This window comes from Morus notabilis, unplaced genomic scaffold, assembly GCF_000414095.1.
Source record: "Morus notabilis unplaced genomic scaffold, ASM41409v2 Scaffold872, whole genome shotgun sequence".
Lineage (NCBI taxonomy): Eukaryota > Viridiplantae > Streptophyta > Magnoliopsida > Rosales > Moraceae > Morus > Morus notabilis.
The window spans coordinates 138880-155475 of record NW_010367881.1 but is presented as its reverse complement, the minus strand read 5'-3'; the positions used below and the strand labels follow the sequence as shown (position 1 = coordinate 155475).

The following is a 16596-nucleotide window of genomic DNA, read 5'->3' as shown; positions in this document are numbered from 1 at the left end:
GGGGGGGAAACTAGCTAGTTTCCTTAATTTGTGGGGTATAATGTAACAATATTTTAATGTTTCTATAGTTTAGCAAGGCTTTTGTAATATGTGAAATATTTTCTCCATCTCCTTCATTATTCTTCCTCTATATATAAGGGGCCAAGAAATATTGGCTCCTCTCTTTTTATTTTTATTTTTTATTTTTATGTTAGTTGTTGTTGGATTGTTAGTGTACTGGTGTATGTTTCTTTAAGCTCAGAGGAAATAAAGCATCTTCTTGTAATTATTTCCTCCCTTTGTTTGCAGTGGATTAAGAACAATATTGCAGATGAACATTTTTGGAAAGTATTGCTAGTTTGAACTATGTATAATTTGTCTTTCTAGGCCCACTTGTTATATATCTTCAATTGATGTTTGGTGGTACATGAGTTGTTTTTGTTGGGGAAAAAACACACCCCTACATTCATGCAATAGAAAATAAAACTGAACAAATAATTAAAAAAAATAAAGAAGACAAAGATTTACGTGGTTTAGTAAAATTGTTTACATTTATGGGAGAGTGAGAAAATATTCACTAATAGTTTCAGAATTACACACTCAACAAACTTTCTTACTTTCTCTCTCTATCCACTAATAGTTTCAGAAAATATTCACTTTCTCTCTCAGAATTCACTAATAATATAACAAAATTTTTAACATTTGAAAAATAACAACTCACATACCACAATCACGTTAATTTATCTTAAAAAGTTGATATTGAAGCTAGAACTCTATTAGTAGTAGTAGTAGTGATTTTCAGCTAAAACGTGACAAAATATTTCTATACAATAATTAAGAGACACTCGGTCAAGAGAGTTGGCATGTCAATTTGTAATTGAGCAAATTTACTGTACTGGTGATCAACCTGTGGTTGATTAAGAAAACAAAAATATAGGATATTTTTCAGTTTCTAGAGTAGGCAAAGATTTTTTTTCATGCAAAAATGAGTTTTGAACAATTAAAAAGCAAAAATAACCAATATTAATATCAGTCATGAATAGAACAGTACTTGGAACAATCCATGTTGAGAGAAACAGTAAAAGGCAATTTGATGCCGCAGTTCTGCGGAAGAGCCTCGGCCAAGTTAGGTTTGATCTTAAAAAACTTGGACGCAGACTTGATGCATTCGCAAGCGGCCCTCTTATCCGCTGAGGACGGCGCCTTGGACGCCACGGCACAACACACGGCTGGCGGCTTCCCGTTCCCGCTCACCCAAGGCTGCACGTGCAGGACCACTTGCTTGCATGAAATCGTGGCTTCGGATGCTACGGTAAGAAGGAGAAGTAGCACAAAATCTGAAGCCACTTTTGGACCTGCAATTTTTTCACTACTAGAAAACTCCATGCTTAATGTAAAGGTGGATTTTTGTTCATTATCAGGTTCTTTCTATGCTTATATAAGGCTTGATAAAAAGGAATTCTGATTGAGTAACGTAAGAAATGTTTGTGGAGGCCACCACTCCTCTTTTTTCCCAACTTTCCTTCTAATTTGCACCCCATGAAATTTCATAATTAATTGAAGTTTTATATAGATAGTTTAACAGCTTACTATTGTCTCCTAAATCTAAACTTTAAGTATACTCATATATATTTAAATTTTAAATGTTCAGACTATACATTAAATTTTGACTTTTAAGTGCAGTAATAGTTCAATTTTAAATTCCCAATTAAACTAAAAACTAAACTATTATATAAATTTATAATTTCGTAGGCTTTAAATTTTAAAAAGTGAATTAAACTTGATTGGAGGCTTGTTTCATTTGGACAAAAAAAAAAGAAAGATAGAAATAGATGAAAAAATAAAATAATAGAGAGATCAAAAGTTACATAATATATATATATATGAGTATAAAATAATTATATTCTCATTTTATTTTAAAATCTTGATTTAGCTCACACCTTCTCTTGATTGTTTTTTTTCTATAAAAAAAAAAAAAAAAATCTGACTCAGCGGCTCCTACAAAAGGAGTGCAAGAAAGAAAAAAATGAGCCACATTTTGAATTCAGACGTTTTTTTTTTCTTAATGTGATTTTGTTGCTATAAGTTTTGTAAATCACTCTCGGGTTAACTTGGTTGTAAAATGAACTAAATTAGTGCAATTGTTTCTATGTCATTTCTTGCACTCAATTTTTATCCAACCTTCTTGCACTAACGAATTTTATGTTAATTATTTGTTCCGTATATCATATATATAGATGAGCTCTACGCCTATACGCAATAATTATACGTACAAAGAGACATACATTTTTTAAGGTACGTATATATATTAATCTTGCAAGCAATCACGAATTGTCCCCTCACTATATATACTTACGTGCTAGGAAAACTTTAGTATACGTACGTACACTACGCGTTTTCATGCACCGGATATTTGTTAGAAAATGTCGATGGAATTATGTACAAGTTGTAAATAAGCTTTTGAAAGCTTTATATATGTTCGTTTAAGAGTTGTAAAACTGACGCTTATTAGAAAATTTGTTAATTAAGCACGAGCTTTTTTATTTTTTAAAACCTATTTACTACTGAGAGATTATTTCAAATAATGGTCAAATTTTAGTAATATCTAATATAGTGTCTACCTAATCATATTGTGGAACATCATTAAAGTTTTAGAATATTTTTTTTTATAACTGATCCTTTCAGCTTTAAAGTTTGAGTCCATTAATAATTGATTATAATGTGATATAATATAATTAGTTAAAGATCATTTAAAACGCTAACAGTAGTAAATAATCGCATATTTAATTAACACAAAACTCGGACACTCAAAATTACATATTTATATCAAATATGATATGGGGAAAAAAACAAACAAACAAAGCACAAACCATGTTCTAAATATCGTGAACCAGCGAGAGGAATTCCCAGAAATACGATATCTAGAGATTCAGGCTTATTAGAAACTCATAATACATATATATTATTATATATCGGGTATACAAAATACAAATCATCACACACAAAAGCACAGTAAAGCTTCGATGGTCTTGCTTGAGCTTCAACTTTTCAACCGACCCTGCAGAAAAAGAGTACAAAGAGGCAAGAACTTTACTCAGCACATGGAATTTCTCACTTGGAATTGTAAAGACAAGAGGACATGGCTTAAATGTCCAAAACATGAATGACAATATTAGAAATGCAACAATACACTTTTATAACTTTTTAGAAATTAATTGTTTAGAAGCATCATCGGTGTTAAGCACTACTATTAATAGAAGATATGAATCTCACATGTGAGCTTGATACTACGAGATTCATTTTTTATTAATGGAAGGTGTCAACACTACCGATGCCTAATAACATTGTTTATTTCTTTTGGAGATATGATGCTTTTTAACTATTAAATTCATACTAAACATAATCTAGTGTAGTGAAATTAAAATAGTATTACACATATGACCAATCAGGTTTTACCATAAGGAAAAAGTTTCACAAACTAGTGTACTATTCCGTAACAATAAAACTAGGGATATTTACATTTTTATACCCTCTCTTTTAGGTTTATTTAGAAAGTATACTTTTAGTTTTTTATCTCATCAAATATGTACTTTTAGATTAGATTTATTAGGTAAATGCCTACCCTCTACCGGTCAATAATCAATTTTGGCCACAAAAATGACGTAAATACCCTTAAAGAGAATAAAATTAAAAATAAAAATTTAAAAGTTTTTTGTTTTTCTAAAAGAAAACGAAAAAAAAGAAGAAAAGCTTTTCGGAACAATCTGTCCAAATACAAAAACAAAAATGAACAATAAATATAAACAAAATATGGTGCAACTACAATCCGCCGATTGTTGCAAACAAAATCTCAATACTTAAGTCCCGTTCATTTCACTAATTCGACTTTTATTACAGTAAAAAACTTTTAAAAATAGTCACATTTAATTTTTTTACAACAATAAAACTCTCACATAAAGTCACATCTCAACTCAAATTAAAAACTCAAATCAACGAACTAAACGAATCTTTAAATCTAAACAAACAACCAACATCAATAAGCTCCAAACACACACAAAAATGAATAAAACCAGAATTTAAAGTCACAACACAGTATATCCAACGCAAGTACAATCAACATATCGTCGTTGAATCAGAATTGATGACAACGGATATGGAGGTGGCTCGTTCGTTGGCGGTAGATCAGACGCCTGATCTGCGCACGACGGTGACTTCGAATCTGCATGACTTTGTCGGTGACTCTAGATCATTGTCGTATATGACTTGTTAGTAGGAAGGCTTGAAATTGACAGTTAGGGGAGCGGGCTATGAACTAATGTTGATGCGGTGGCTCAGTCGCCATGTGCGGAGGAGATTCCACATTTAGAATGAAGGAGAGAGATGGACGGAGCTTGGTAGAGGGAAGAAAGAGAGGAGAGGGAGGAGGTAGGGAAGAAAGAGATGGTTTAGCAAAAAAAACCATTGTTTCACTTTTACGATTGTTGTTTCGCTTTTAACTTGTTTTGTATTATTTAGCAAAAAAAAAAAAAAACTTTTAGATTTTTGTTTTTATTCCTATTCTTCTTAAGGGCATTCACGTCATTTTCATAGTCAAATTTGATTGTTGACCGGTAGAGGGTAGACATTTACTTAATAAATATATCATTTGAAGGTATATATTTGATGAGATTAAAAATTAGAGCTATACTTCTTAAATAAACTTAAAATAAAAGGTAAAAAATGTAAATATCCCATAATTAATACTATGCAGAACGCCCTATTATCCTTGACCTAGTAACTCTGAAAACCACACTCCATTTATCAAGCAGTCGTCAGTCTGCATAGTATTTAGAGTTAATTTCACAAATAGTTTTTGAATTTTATTCTCAATCTCATTTTGATCCTCAACTTTTAAAACGTCATCAACTTAACTACGTTCTACTAATTTATTTTAGTTTTAGTCCTTTTCGTCAGTTGATTATTAAAAAGAGGATGAAATATGCATGGGAGGCTGACATAACAAATAGAATTGTTGATAGAACGCAAAATATGAGCTTGATTCTTGACCCAAAAACATAAAACAAAACCTAAATATCATTCATGGTTGTTCAATCTTTTTAATATCCAATTGATGAAAAAGACCAAAAATGATACAAACTGATAAATCAATAGCAAGTTCAACACATTTGAAAATTTAGGGACTAAAGTAGGACTGATTAAAAAAATTCAGGAACCATCTCTTGGACTAACTCTAGCATTTTACAGCATTTTGTGTCTGTGTGGGCTCCACACCCTACGTATTTGACTTCCATGGATATTACGCTTAATTATAATAGAATTTCTAATGGTCCAACCAATGTAGGAAATGATACTGAAGAAAATATAACATGAGAAGCATTATTATTAACATATTCTTTTAACATGTGAAGCTTTAATTCAGTTGGTAGAGATTTTCACGTATAATATATAGGCCGATATGCAACAATTTATGATACACCCTATGGAGATGTGATAAGTGAATTTGTAATTGGTTTATAAATTTATTTGATGAAGAAAAATAAATAATAATTATAGTCGGTAATTTTTTATGTCAAAATATTGAATAAAAGATTGATCAATCTTAAAGTGAAAATAACCAATATAAGGGCATGTTTAGTTCGCTCATTCGAGTTGAGATTAATTTTATATGAGAATTTTTTATTGTAATAAAAAAAATTAAATTTGACTGTTTTTAAAAGTTTTTTACTATAACAAAATTTAAATTATAAATTCAAATCAGTGAAATGAACAGTACATAAATCATTGTATCTACACTTACTTGGAACAGTCAAGGTTGGGAGAAACAGTGAAAGGCAAGCTGATGCCACAGTTCTGAGCGAGCGCCTTGGCTAAATCAGCTTTGTAGTTGATGTTCTTGGCCGAAGATTTGATGCATTCGCAAGCAGCCTTCTTATCCGCCGAGGACGAGGCCGCGGACGCCAGAGCCGAGACCCCGGCACAACATGCGGTCGGCGGCTTCCCGGACCCGTTCACAAGATAGTTCAGGCAGGGCCGCAGGTCCTTGACCACGTCGCTGCATGAAATCGCGGCTTCCGAGGCACCGACAAGCAAGAGAAGAAGTATCACAAAAACTGCAGCCACTCTTGGACTTGACATTGTTGCACTAGTACTAGTTATAGATCAGCTTGATAGATATATATATTTGTTATTTTCTCTTGATCTATGCATGCGATCACTATATATATATAAGGCTTCGTGGGAAAAAGGAATTAAGCTGATTAACGTAAGAAATGTTGGCAATTTGTGGAGATTTCTTTTGCTCGTTAATTTTGTTTGTTAAGTTTAGGTGTAAAGAGTGCAAGAAAGAATAAATGAGTCGACATTTTGGATTCTTGGGGTTTTTATTTTTTCCGCTTAATATGATTCACTGCTTATGTATATAATTCCAGGGTTAGGTGGGTGAAGTATAAGATTTCCTTGTCGGTTCATGTAATGGTGACAAAATGAACTAAATTATATTAGTGGTCTTTCTATGTTAATTCTTGCACTCAATTTCCTTTCAACCTTCACATACTAAAGAATTATATGTCATTTGTCCTCATATAGATGAGCTGTGCAGCTCGTTTTATTTTTTGTTATCTTCTACATAATATATATCAATATGACCCTCATGTTATTAATATTATAGTAATATACTAAACCGTGACAACTAATTAAAATCATGGGTACTCTATATCTAATGTGTATGAGGGTTTAGATTAGTTATTGTGTTAAAAACAGAGTTGAGTTTTTCATTGACGAGCTTACCGAGCGTTTGTTTTATAAATTTGAATTACTGTTTTTTGTTACAGTGTTTAATTTTCCTTATAAAATTTAAATTTTTATTCAAACTTTTATGTTTAAACCTATGAACCAAAAACATACCCTTAGAATTTAAATTCACCGATTTGAGTTTTGCTACAGTAGAAAGCTCTCAGAAACAGTCATATCTAACTTTTTTCTTACGGTAAAAAGCTCTCATATAAAGTTACATCTCAACTCGAATTAAAAATTCAAATCAACAAACTAAACAGACCCTTAATTATTAATAGCATTGTTATTGTCAGTGTTGTACTCAATTTAGTGTGTCAAGAATCACGCCTGCTAGTATTCTGACCGCTAACAAATTCTCTGAGGCTGAGGTAACGTGATCCTTGCAGAGGGGTAAAGCCCGCCATTAGGATATTCAACAAACGTTATTGTTAGAATCTGGAACAATCTATTTTCCCAACACACAAGAAGAGTACCTAACAATCAGTCATCTTCTTCCCAAATTTTACTTTTAAAAAAAATGAAATGGTTAATTATGGAAACAATTAGCAAGATAATTCTAAAATTTTTTTACTGTAGTAAAACTCAAATTCTAAACTCAAAATCGGTGAAACGAACAGATCTTTAAAAGTGAAAAAATAAACACTCTTATTTATCTTGACAATGGCACACCGTTTGTAGGAGATGGGACTGATATGTCGTAATAGCCCCGGTGGCACGACATTGACAATGCCATGGGCCTTCATCGAGAGAGCTAGATGACTGCGCTAGACAATAGGATGTCATGGTGCTAGGTGTCGCAAGATGGCAAGATAAGAAGCCCACTTGCTATTATTAGGCCTTTGGGTTGAACGAGCTATAATTATGGATAATTGGCTGGGCCAAGTATGGGCCGGTGACGACGTAACGTACATTCCCTCCTGTTTTCAGTAGCCCACTTGCTATTATTAGGCCTTGGTTTGTAGGCAATCATTGGTGGCTACATTGCTTTTTTTTTTTTTTAAAAAACAGGTAAATTACTTTTAAAAAAATTGAAATGGTTAAGTATGGAAACAATTAGCAAGATAATTGTTTATACACATTTTAAGATAGACTAGAAGTGGAAAAAATGAGCACTCTTGACAAGGGCACACCGTTTGTAGGAGATGGGACTGATATGTCGTAATAGACCCGGTGGCACGACATTGACAATGCCATGGGCCTTCATCGAGAGAGCTAGATGACTGCGCTAGACAATAGGATGTCATGGTGCTAGGTGTCGCAAGATGGCAAGATAAGAAGCCCACTTGCTATTATTAGGCCTTTGGGTTGAACGAGCTATAATTATGGATAATTGGCTGGGCCAAGTATGGGCCGGTGACGACGTAACGTACATTCCCTCCTGTTTTCAGTAGCCCACTTGCTATTATTAGGCCTTGGTTTGTAGGCAATCATTGGTGGCTACATTGCTTTTTTTTTTTTTTTAAAAAACAGGTAAATTTATTCTAAATCAAACAGATACAAACATCAATGCTGACTCGAATGATTAAGGGATTGTTATTTTGCATTTTTGAGTCATGGTGATTTGAGTGATAATTTTGAGTTGAGTTTGAGTTATAACTTGAGTTGAAGTTGTAATTTGAGTTTGTGTTTGAATGTGCACATTTGAGTATGATTTAAATTGAGAATCTTTTTGAGTTTGTGTTTGAGTGGGTCAAAACTTAAATTTGTATTTAGATAGTATTTTTATAAAAACTCAATAGCGATGAAAAATTTTAATAGGGTATATGGGTGTGGTTTTATTCGTCTTTTCGTTGTGAATGCATAGAAAAAAAATCATCTTAATCAGAATTAAAACGAAAAAGTTATGACATTTTTAAGAATAGAAAAAATATTGTTTATTAATTTGAGTTTGAGTTTCTAAACTCAAGTTGAAGGTAAAACTTGAACTCGAGTTTAGCCCCAAACTCAAGTTCAAATTCAAGTTCAAACTCGAGTTCAAACTCAAATTTTACAAAAGAACATGAACTTAAATAAAGTTGTAACTCAAGTTCAAATTTTTTCTGAGTTTTGTTCCAAAAGAACAACCCCTAAATAATATAAGAAAAGTTAACCTCAGCAGACCCACCTCCGCCATCACCTCCGGCCAACCCAGTAAGCAAGCTACCCCCTGCATCTCGGCCTCACCATTAGGGCCAAAACCCCCAGAGAACCAACATCCTTCAAATGCCAGCATGCCTAGGAAAGGCATCCAAACACTTGACAGTGCCGCACCACCAAAATGATGAACATCCACCTCCAATGCCGCGAGATTGAACCCATCACCACCGGACAAACCGTCAGAAGGCCCCGAGCATCATCTCTAGGGCCGGAGATCCATAAGCCAGCCAAACAGTGGCGTTGGATTCCTGCCCAAGAAGAGCAGCACACCCACAAGAAGAAACCCTAGTTTTCTCGAGAGAAAGATAGAGGGAGAGAAGAGGTGGCTACATTGGAGAGTATAAAAAAATACTCTCCAATGCAATGTTATTAATTGTGACAAATTTCTTATATGTTTACTTTGTGACAAATTTTCGGCCAACTATAGCATATGAAAAATTTAGCATTTGATTGATATTGGTTGAAATGTTTACTTTTTCATGTAATCGTTGTAATTTGTGTATTTTCTAATTATTTTAAAAGTAAAAGTTATAACTTTCAATGCGTAATGATTATAGAAAAAAATAAATTTAGCATTTCAAATAATATTATGAATTGTAGCAAAAATGAAAGAACAAATTTTATAAATTCTCCCTAACTTTGTCACTTGTGTCAACACCCTCCTAAACTTTAAAATGTGCGTGTTGTGCTCCATAAAATTTTGTCACTTGTGTCAATATGCCCACTGAGTCTAACTCCGTCAAGTTTTTTATTTGAAATGCTTATAAACACCCCTTGAACTTTGTCATTTTTATCAATATGTGGCCTGAACTTTAAAATGTACCAGTATGCCCCCAAAATATAGATGTCTCTAACTTTCTCCCCTTCATCTTGATTCTATCATTTTTTTAATGAAAATATTGATATGACAATTAAATTGCTAATTAGTTATGATATTTAAGGTTTATTGAATGTCTTTCCCATCAAAAATATTAGTTAGGTAACAATTTTCAAAACATTCTATAGAGGCATTAAAGAGGGAGAAAATGAGAAACAAATCTGTATAAGGTAATGGGTTTGTTAATTTTTTTAGTTTTCTTTTTCTTTTTTCATTAGAATGGGTTTATTAAATTAATAGATTTCTCAATATAGATGATAGATTCTTCCTTAAATTTTATACTATGTGTTTTTTTTATGGCGAAGATTTTTTCTTAAAGTTTGTTAAGTAATGAGTTTCTTAAGGTTTGTATTGAATTCTTAAAAAATCATATTTTATGTCGAGCATTTTCATTTGGGTTAAATATTATTAAGTCAGGAAAATAGACTAACAAAACCCGTAACAATATACAGATTTGTTCATTATTTTTTCCTCTTTATTGCCTCGAATCAACTAATATTTTAAGAATTGGTGCCTATACTAATATTTTTTTAGGGGAAGACATTCAATAAACCTCAAATATTATAGCTACTTAGCAATTTAATGGTAATATCAACATTTATGTTCAAATAATTAGTAGAATGAAGATGGAGGGGGGAAAAATAGAGACATGTCAAATTTTTGGGTGGACAACATGTACATTTTATAGTTCAGGAGGCATATTGACATAAGTGACAAAGTTTATAGGGTGTTTAAAAGCATTTCTGTTAAAAAACTTGACGGAATTATACTCATAAGGCATGTTGACACAAGTGACAAAGTTCAAGAGACAAAACATGCACATTTTAAAGTTCAGATGGCATGTTGATTCAAATGACAAAATTTAGGAAAAATTTATAAAATTTTTCATTTTTTTTGTCAAAACACTTATATAACTTTAATTCTTCTTTTTTTTCTTTTTTAACTATTCCTCTTTTTCTTTTTCTTTTTTTTTTTTTTTTACTTTTTCTTCTTTTCTTTTACTTATTGTCTTTTTTTATTTTTTTTTTCCTCTATATTCTTTGATAGTTCTTTAAAAAAAAAAAAAAAAACATATATCTTTGAAATACTCTCTTTTCCGAACTTTCTTTCAATGAAAATAATTCCTTCTAAATATCTCCCCACTTAATTCTTTTACCAAAAATTTTTATATAACTTCAATTCTTTTGTAATATGATTTTTCAAAATATCTTTCTTGCTTTAAATAATATTGGACTTAACTTCTAAAATAATTACGTGTTTTTTAATGTAGAATTAAATTTATAAAATTATTCTTTACGTGTGACTCAACTAGTATTAATTAAAAAAAGAATAGATAACAACAATAAAAAAACAGATCAGTGAACTCCAGTTTAGTAGAAAGTTAAAAAAAAAATGCCACTACAAAGTCTGTAGGGTTCGTACACAGATCAGATAGTTTAGGCTTGACTTATTGTTAGACCCTGGTAGATCTTTTTGATTTACATATCAGTTTTTTTATTCTAGTTTAGGTTACTGCCTTGCTAGTTTCTGTTTCTTTTGTTTTGGGGTTGTTTTTACTATTGCTGACTGTGGGTGTATTTTTTTTTTTTTTTTTTTGGAAAATGAGAAAAATAGATAAAGACTTGAGATGAATTAAAATTAATAGGTCAATAGTTTACATAAATTAATAAATATGTCAAATTACTGTTTTTGTCTATAACTTGTCTGGTTATAAACCATAACTTGATAAATTATTCACAGTTTTTATCCATAACTTGTCTGACTATGAACCATAAATTGACAAATTTATTCATAACTTATCTGGTTATGAACTATAACTTGACAAGTTATGGCCTATTAATTTCTATAACTAAAAATTGACCTATATACTTTCTTAAGCTTTTCATATTGGCCTATTTTCTACTATTTCCGGTTTTTTTTTAATAACACTTGAGTTGGGGGTTTGGTAAAGAACAAGGCCCCGTTCATTTCGCTGATTCGAGTTTTTCTACAGTAAAAAGCTCTCACAAACAATCACATCTAACTTTTTTGCTACAGTAAAAAACTCTCACATAAAATCACATCTCAACTCGAATTTTAAACTCGAATCAACGAAGTAAACGAGGCCTTAGTTGTTCAGAGAGTGCTTAATGGGGATGTTTTGATCAATTTTGATATTCATTATCCTCTCTCATTATTTATATATATATATATATATTTGTATATATTTATAAAAAGTTGCATTTCATTTTCATCCAATTAAACTAAACGGTTCCAATAGAGACTCTTTGTCCCAATAAAAGATTATGCGCGAAAAAAAAGGAGTACTTTAACTAAAATTTTCTTGACTACGCGGTTGAATGATAGTGTAACGATAATTTTAAGGGTTTTTTGGCTCAATTGCTTTCTGAATTTATTGTGGTTTATTTAATTGCTCTTTAAATTTTTAGTTTTGGTAAGTTACTCATTGAATTTGTAAATTTGTTGTAATGTGCCCATTTAATTAAATTTATTCAAAATTTTTATTAGATTTAAGAGATTAAAAATTGAGATATTGAAATATTTATGTTATATTTGATAGGGAATATTGAAATTTTTGGTTAAACGTGTTTTTTTGACACTGATTTAACACAATCATCGTTAAAATATAGCATATTACAACAAATTTATAAATTGATGAGACAACTTGCTAAAATTAAAAGTTTGGAAGATAATTTGGTAAATCACGATAAATTTAAGAGGTAAAATGTGCAAAAAAAAAAACCCTAATTTTAAATATAACTGCATCTTCTGGCGTCGAGTCCAATCTCCATCCCCAGTTTAAAAAGAAAATTACTTGGTAAGATTAATATTCAACCACTATATATAACGTAATTCTCAAAACCTGATCATAGCATATATATTCAATAAAAGAAAAGTGTACACCAAAAATAAAAATATATATATATATATATATATATAATTGGTCACTAAGCAACGTTAACAGTGTTACACATCCCTGTATTTCTAACACACCAAAGAGGCTGAATTGGCTCAGCCCCAACTCCCCTCCTCACCATCCTACTCCGCCACTCATTCAACCTATCCGTCGCCTCCGCGTACCGCTTCTTCCCGCTCTCGTCCCGGTTCCCGGACCACAGCGTCTCCGCCATCGCCGACGCCCGCGGCCAAACCCTTGAATCGAGAACCGTCCCGTCCGCCTGCTCTGACCACAGCGCCACTTCCCCGCCGAGCACCAGCCTCTTCTCCTCCTCACTCAGCCCATAGTCAATGTCATAATTGTAAATAACCTGCCATGTCTTAAACGGACCGCACCACGACCCGCCATTCCCCGTCGTACTACCCGATTGGTCGTCGGACGCACTATTATTCCCCAAAAAGTCTCCATGACCGCAATCCAAGTAGTAAAACTCCGCCGACGACACGATAACCCGATACCCCGACGAAACGATGCGTTTCGTGTTGTTGTGGCCGTTGTTCCACGTCTGTAGGACGACACTCTCCTTGGGAAGAAACTTGGAGTCAACCTTTACGACGTCGCTTAACAAAACGTCCTCCCAATAGACGACGGTTTTGTTGCGAGAAACGACCTCGGGTAAAGTTTTGTTGACGAAAATCTCGAGAAGTTGAGAGAGAGTCCCGCCGTTGGATAAAAAGGAATGGACGGTGGGATCGGACTTCCAGCAGTTGGGATTGATCTCATCGGCGCCGGCGTGGAAGAACGGTTCGGGGAAGAGGCGAACGACGTCGTTTATGAGGTTTCGGAGGACTTTGTAGGTGTTGGGTTTGAGAGGGTTGAGTTGGCCTGTGCCTGGCTCTGAGGCAAAGCGGTCCTCCCACTTGGCGCCTGCGGGCCACCAGAATTTGTTTGCGCATGTCACTATGTCTGGATATGCTTCTGCCCATGATCCTGTGTGGGCTGCAATAATATTTTATTTCAGAAGCATATGCAAATTAATTAGGTTTAACTAATTTATTAATGTTAAGATGTCAATATACACAACAATACTTTTGATCGAGAATGGAGAAACAATTTTTATTTTTTATTTTTTATTTTTATCTGCTTTTGTGAAGGGAAGAATACTAAAGAAACTATGAATGGTTGTCGTTGAAGCCTACATTATCTACTTTTAATATTGAGTTTGAATACTCCACCTTAATTTTAAAATAAAACGCAATTATATTTAGTATTAGAGTTTCTAATAATTTATCCATTAGTAAATTGTTTCCAATCTTTTAATTTTAGTAATTAATTCTCTAAATTTATGAAACAGTTGCAATTAAGTACATTTGGCTAACGTGTATTCCTTTAGGGACGGAATCTCCCACGCGAGATGCACGTGTTTTAATCGTGGGGTGGAGGTTAATTGTTAACTAGAAATGTTGGTTTTGTTCGATTTAAATTTTTAATTGGAGTTGTGATATAATATTTTTTAAAAATTTTTAATTGTAATAGAATAAATTAAATGTGATATTTTTAAAAAATTTTAATTATAAAAATTTAAATCGGTAAAAAATAATTGGAGTTGTGATATAATATTTTTTAAAAATTTTTAATTGTAATAGAAAAAATTAAATGTGATATTTTTAAAAAATTTTAATTATAAAAATTTAAATCGGTAAAAAATAACGCATACGTTATCTTTCTTAAACTTCTAATTAGTTCAAATATTTTTGACATGGATCATGACATCTTGTTTTATTAGTTTTGAAACAGTAGAAACTTTGGATGGGGTCAAAAGTCCGTAGTGGGGCAGTAATTGCTCCACCATAAAATCAATTCAAAATCCTCCTCCTAGTTAAACAGATCAAATCGAAAATACCCAAAACAAAAATATGAAGAATTTAGCAAATACAAAACCTGGTGAATCAATCTCCGGCACAACCCTGACGCCGTGGTCAAACCCAAACTCCACAATCCTCTTGACATCATCCGGAGTGTAGACCATGTCCGACCCGTACGACCCTTTCGCCGCCAGCTCCGGCTCCGACGGCACAACCAGCGGAAACGAGTGCGAGTCCGTGATGTGCCAATGGAACACGTTCAGCTTGTTGGCGCTCATGGCTGCGATGGTTCTCAGTATGTCCTCCACCGGATAGTAATTCCTCGACGTGTCAAGCATGACCCCTCGGTGTCCGTAATCCGGCGAGTCCTCGATATCGACGCCGACGGCCACCGCCGAGGGGTCCCCCCACACCAGCTGCGAGAAAGTCTCCAGCCCCCGCATGGCGCCCCACACGGTCCTCGCCGTCAGACGGGCGGCGCCGCCGCCGGCGGGGACCGTCAGGGAGTAGGACTCGTCGGCGCCGTGGGCGAGGGGCGCGGTGAGGTCCGAGACGTGGACTGAAAGCGCCTGCAGCGGGGCGGCGGAGGCGTTGACGAGGGCGGCGGGCGGGGGTACTAGAGGGCGGTGGTGCTCGGTGTGGATTAAGCGGAGGTAGCGGGTTGCGGCGGCGGCGAGGTGGCGGTGGTTGGGGGAGGAGATGGAGAAGGCGGGGGAGAGGAGGAGGGCCCGCCGCGGGTGGGGCCACCGGAAGGTTGTTGGCTTGGGCCAGACATTGATGGGAAATGGTGATGATGAGGTTGTTGTGGGAGAGGTTGAGATGATGAAGAGAAGTGGTGTAATGAGGATGAGGAGAGTGTTAATGATGAAATTGGAATTACGGAGAGGAAAAGACATTGTGATTTTTGTGTATTGGCCAAAATGGCACAGTTTTTGAGATGTGTAAGCTAGTGATTGGGAAAGAAATAAATACCACATGGGTTTGGTCTAGTTGTGAATATTATTGAAATTGGCTGTTTTGAGTGTATGGTTTTACTGGTTTGTCGGTTTCATTTGACTTGTTTGTTGCAAAGGTTTATAATTTCTCAGTCGTGGTGTGGACCAATTTTTAAAGCACATTTAATTCGTTAATTTGAGTTAAAATGTAATTTTATCTGAAAATTTTTTACTGTAATAAAAAAATTAAATATGATTATTTTTAAAATTTTTTTACTATAATAAAATTTAAATTATTAACTCAAATCGGTGAAATAAACGACCGTACTTAACTTCTTATATACACATGGCAAGTGCTGTTCTAGATTGGTGTTATTGTTGTAAGAAAAGTAAAAGTAGTACAAAGGTCCTCTTGGTTTGTCATGTGGAAAGGGCCTCAATATTTTTTTGCTTCTTACATACTCAAACACAAATCAACTCAAATCATTAATTTTATTATAATATGTATCTCATTAAAAATTTAAATTATAAACATTAAAATTAACAATCATAATTTAAATATTCCTTTTAAACAGACCATTAAAATTACTTTGGAACATAAATAAATATTGCTTATGTTTTTATCACTAGCATTCAGACAGCACAAATCTGACTCATGCTTTAGTCTGTCAATGGAGTCCAGAGTCACATTAGTCCGAATAATATTTAACAAGTCAATAAAGAAGCATAATTTTAACCTCTCATCGAATAATTAGTGGTAAGTTTATATCTATTCCTATACCACACCACTAGTGCTAAATTTATATATATTCCTACTAAGTGGGAAAATCCGTCTTTTTTTGGGGGGGGAGGAGCTTTTAAACTTTTCTTAAGGTTTCTTATATATATATTGCTTTTTCTTTAGCTTTTCTTTTATAAAGTTTTTCTTCTTTTTTCTCCCTTATTACTTTTATTGCATCTTTTAACCTTTAATTTTTATATATTTTTAAATATTTTTTTATAGTTATTTAAAATATTATTTTTTAAATTACATTCTAAATTAATTTATTCTCAAATGCGTTCTTATATAAATATTTTTTGCATGTAATTTTCATAAATTTCAGCTTTACTTGC

General features: G+C 33.5%; 3 protein-coding genes across 3 annotated transcripts; all 3 read right to left on the bottom strand.

Annotated features, from left to right (window-relative positions):
* Positions 1 to 1008: 1008 nt before the first annotated feature.
* Positions 1009 to 1365, bottom strand: LOC21388113 (non-specific lipid-transfer protein 4.1). The gene has a single exon (XM_010113650.1). It carries the CDS (start codon positions 1363 to 1365, stop codon positions 1009 to 1011), a length of 357 nt encoding a protein of 118 aa, XP_010111952.1.
* Positions 1366 to 2783: 1418 nt separating this feature from the next.
* Positions 2784 to 6213, bottom strand: LOC21388112 (non-specific lipid-transfer protein 8). The gene is made up of 2 exons (XM_010113649.2): positions 5777 to 6213; positions 2784 to 3037 (listed from the first exon to the last, which is right to left on the bottom strand). The coding sequence occupies exons 1-2, from the start codon at positions 6112 to 6114 to the stop codon at positions 3028 to 3030; spliced, it is 348 nt and encodes a 115-aa protein (XP_010111951.2). The 5' UTR covers positions 6115 to 6213; the 3' UTR covers positions 2784 to 3027.
* A 6516-nt stretch (positions 6214 to 12729) lies between these two features.
* Positions 12730 to 15512, bottom strand: LOC21388111 (beta-hexosaminidase 2). Its single transcript, XM_010113648.2, has 2 exons — positions 14625 to 15512; positions 12730 to 13682 (listed from the first exon to the last, which is right to left on the bottom strand). The coding sequence occupies exons 1-2, from the start codon at positions 15442 to 15444 to the stop codon at positions 12733 to 12735; spliced, it is 1770 nt and encodes a 589-aa protein (XP_010111950.1). The 5' UTR covers positions 15445 to 15512; the 3' UTR covers positions 12730 to 12732.
* Positions 15513 to 16596: the final 1084 nt, after the last annotated feature.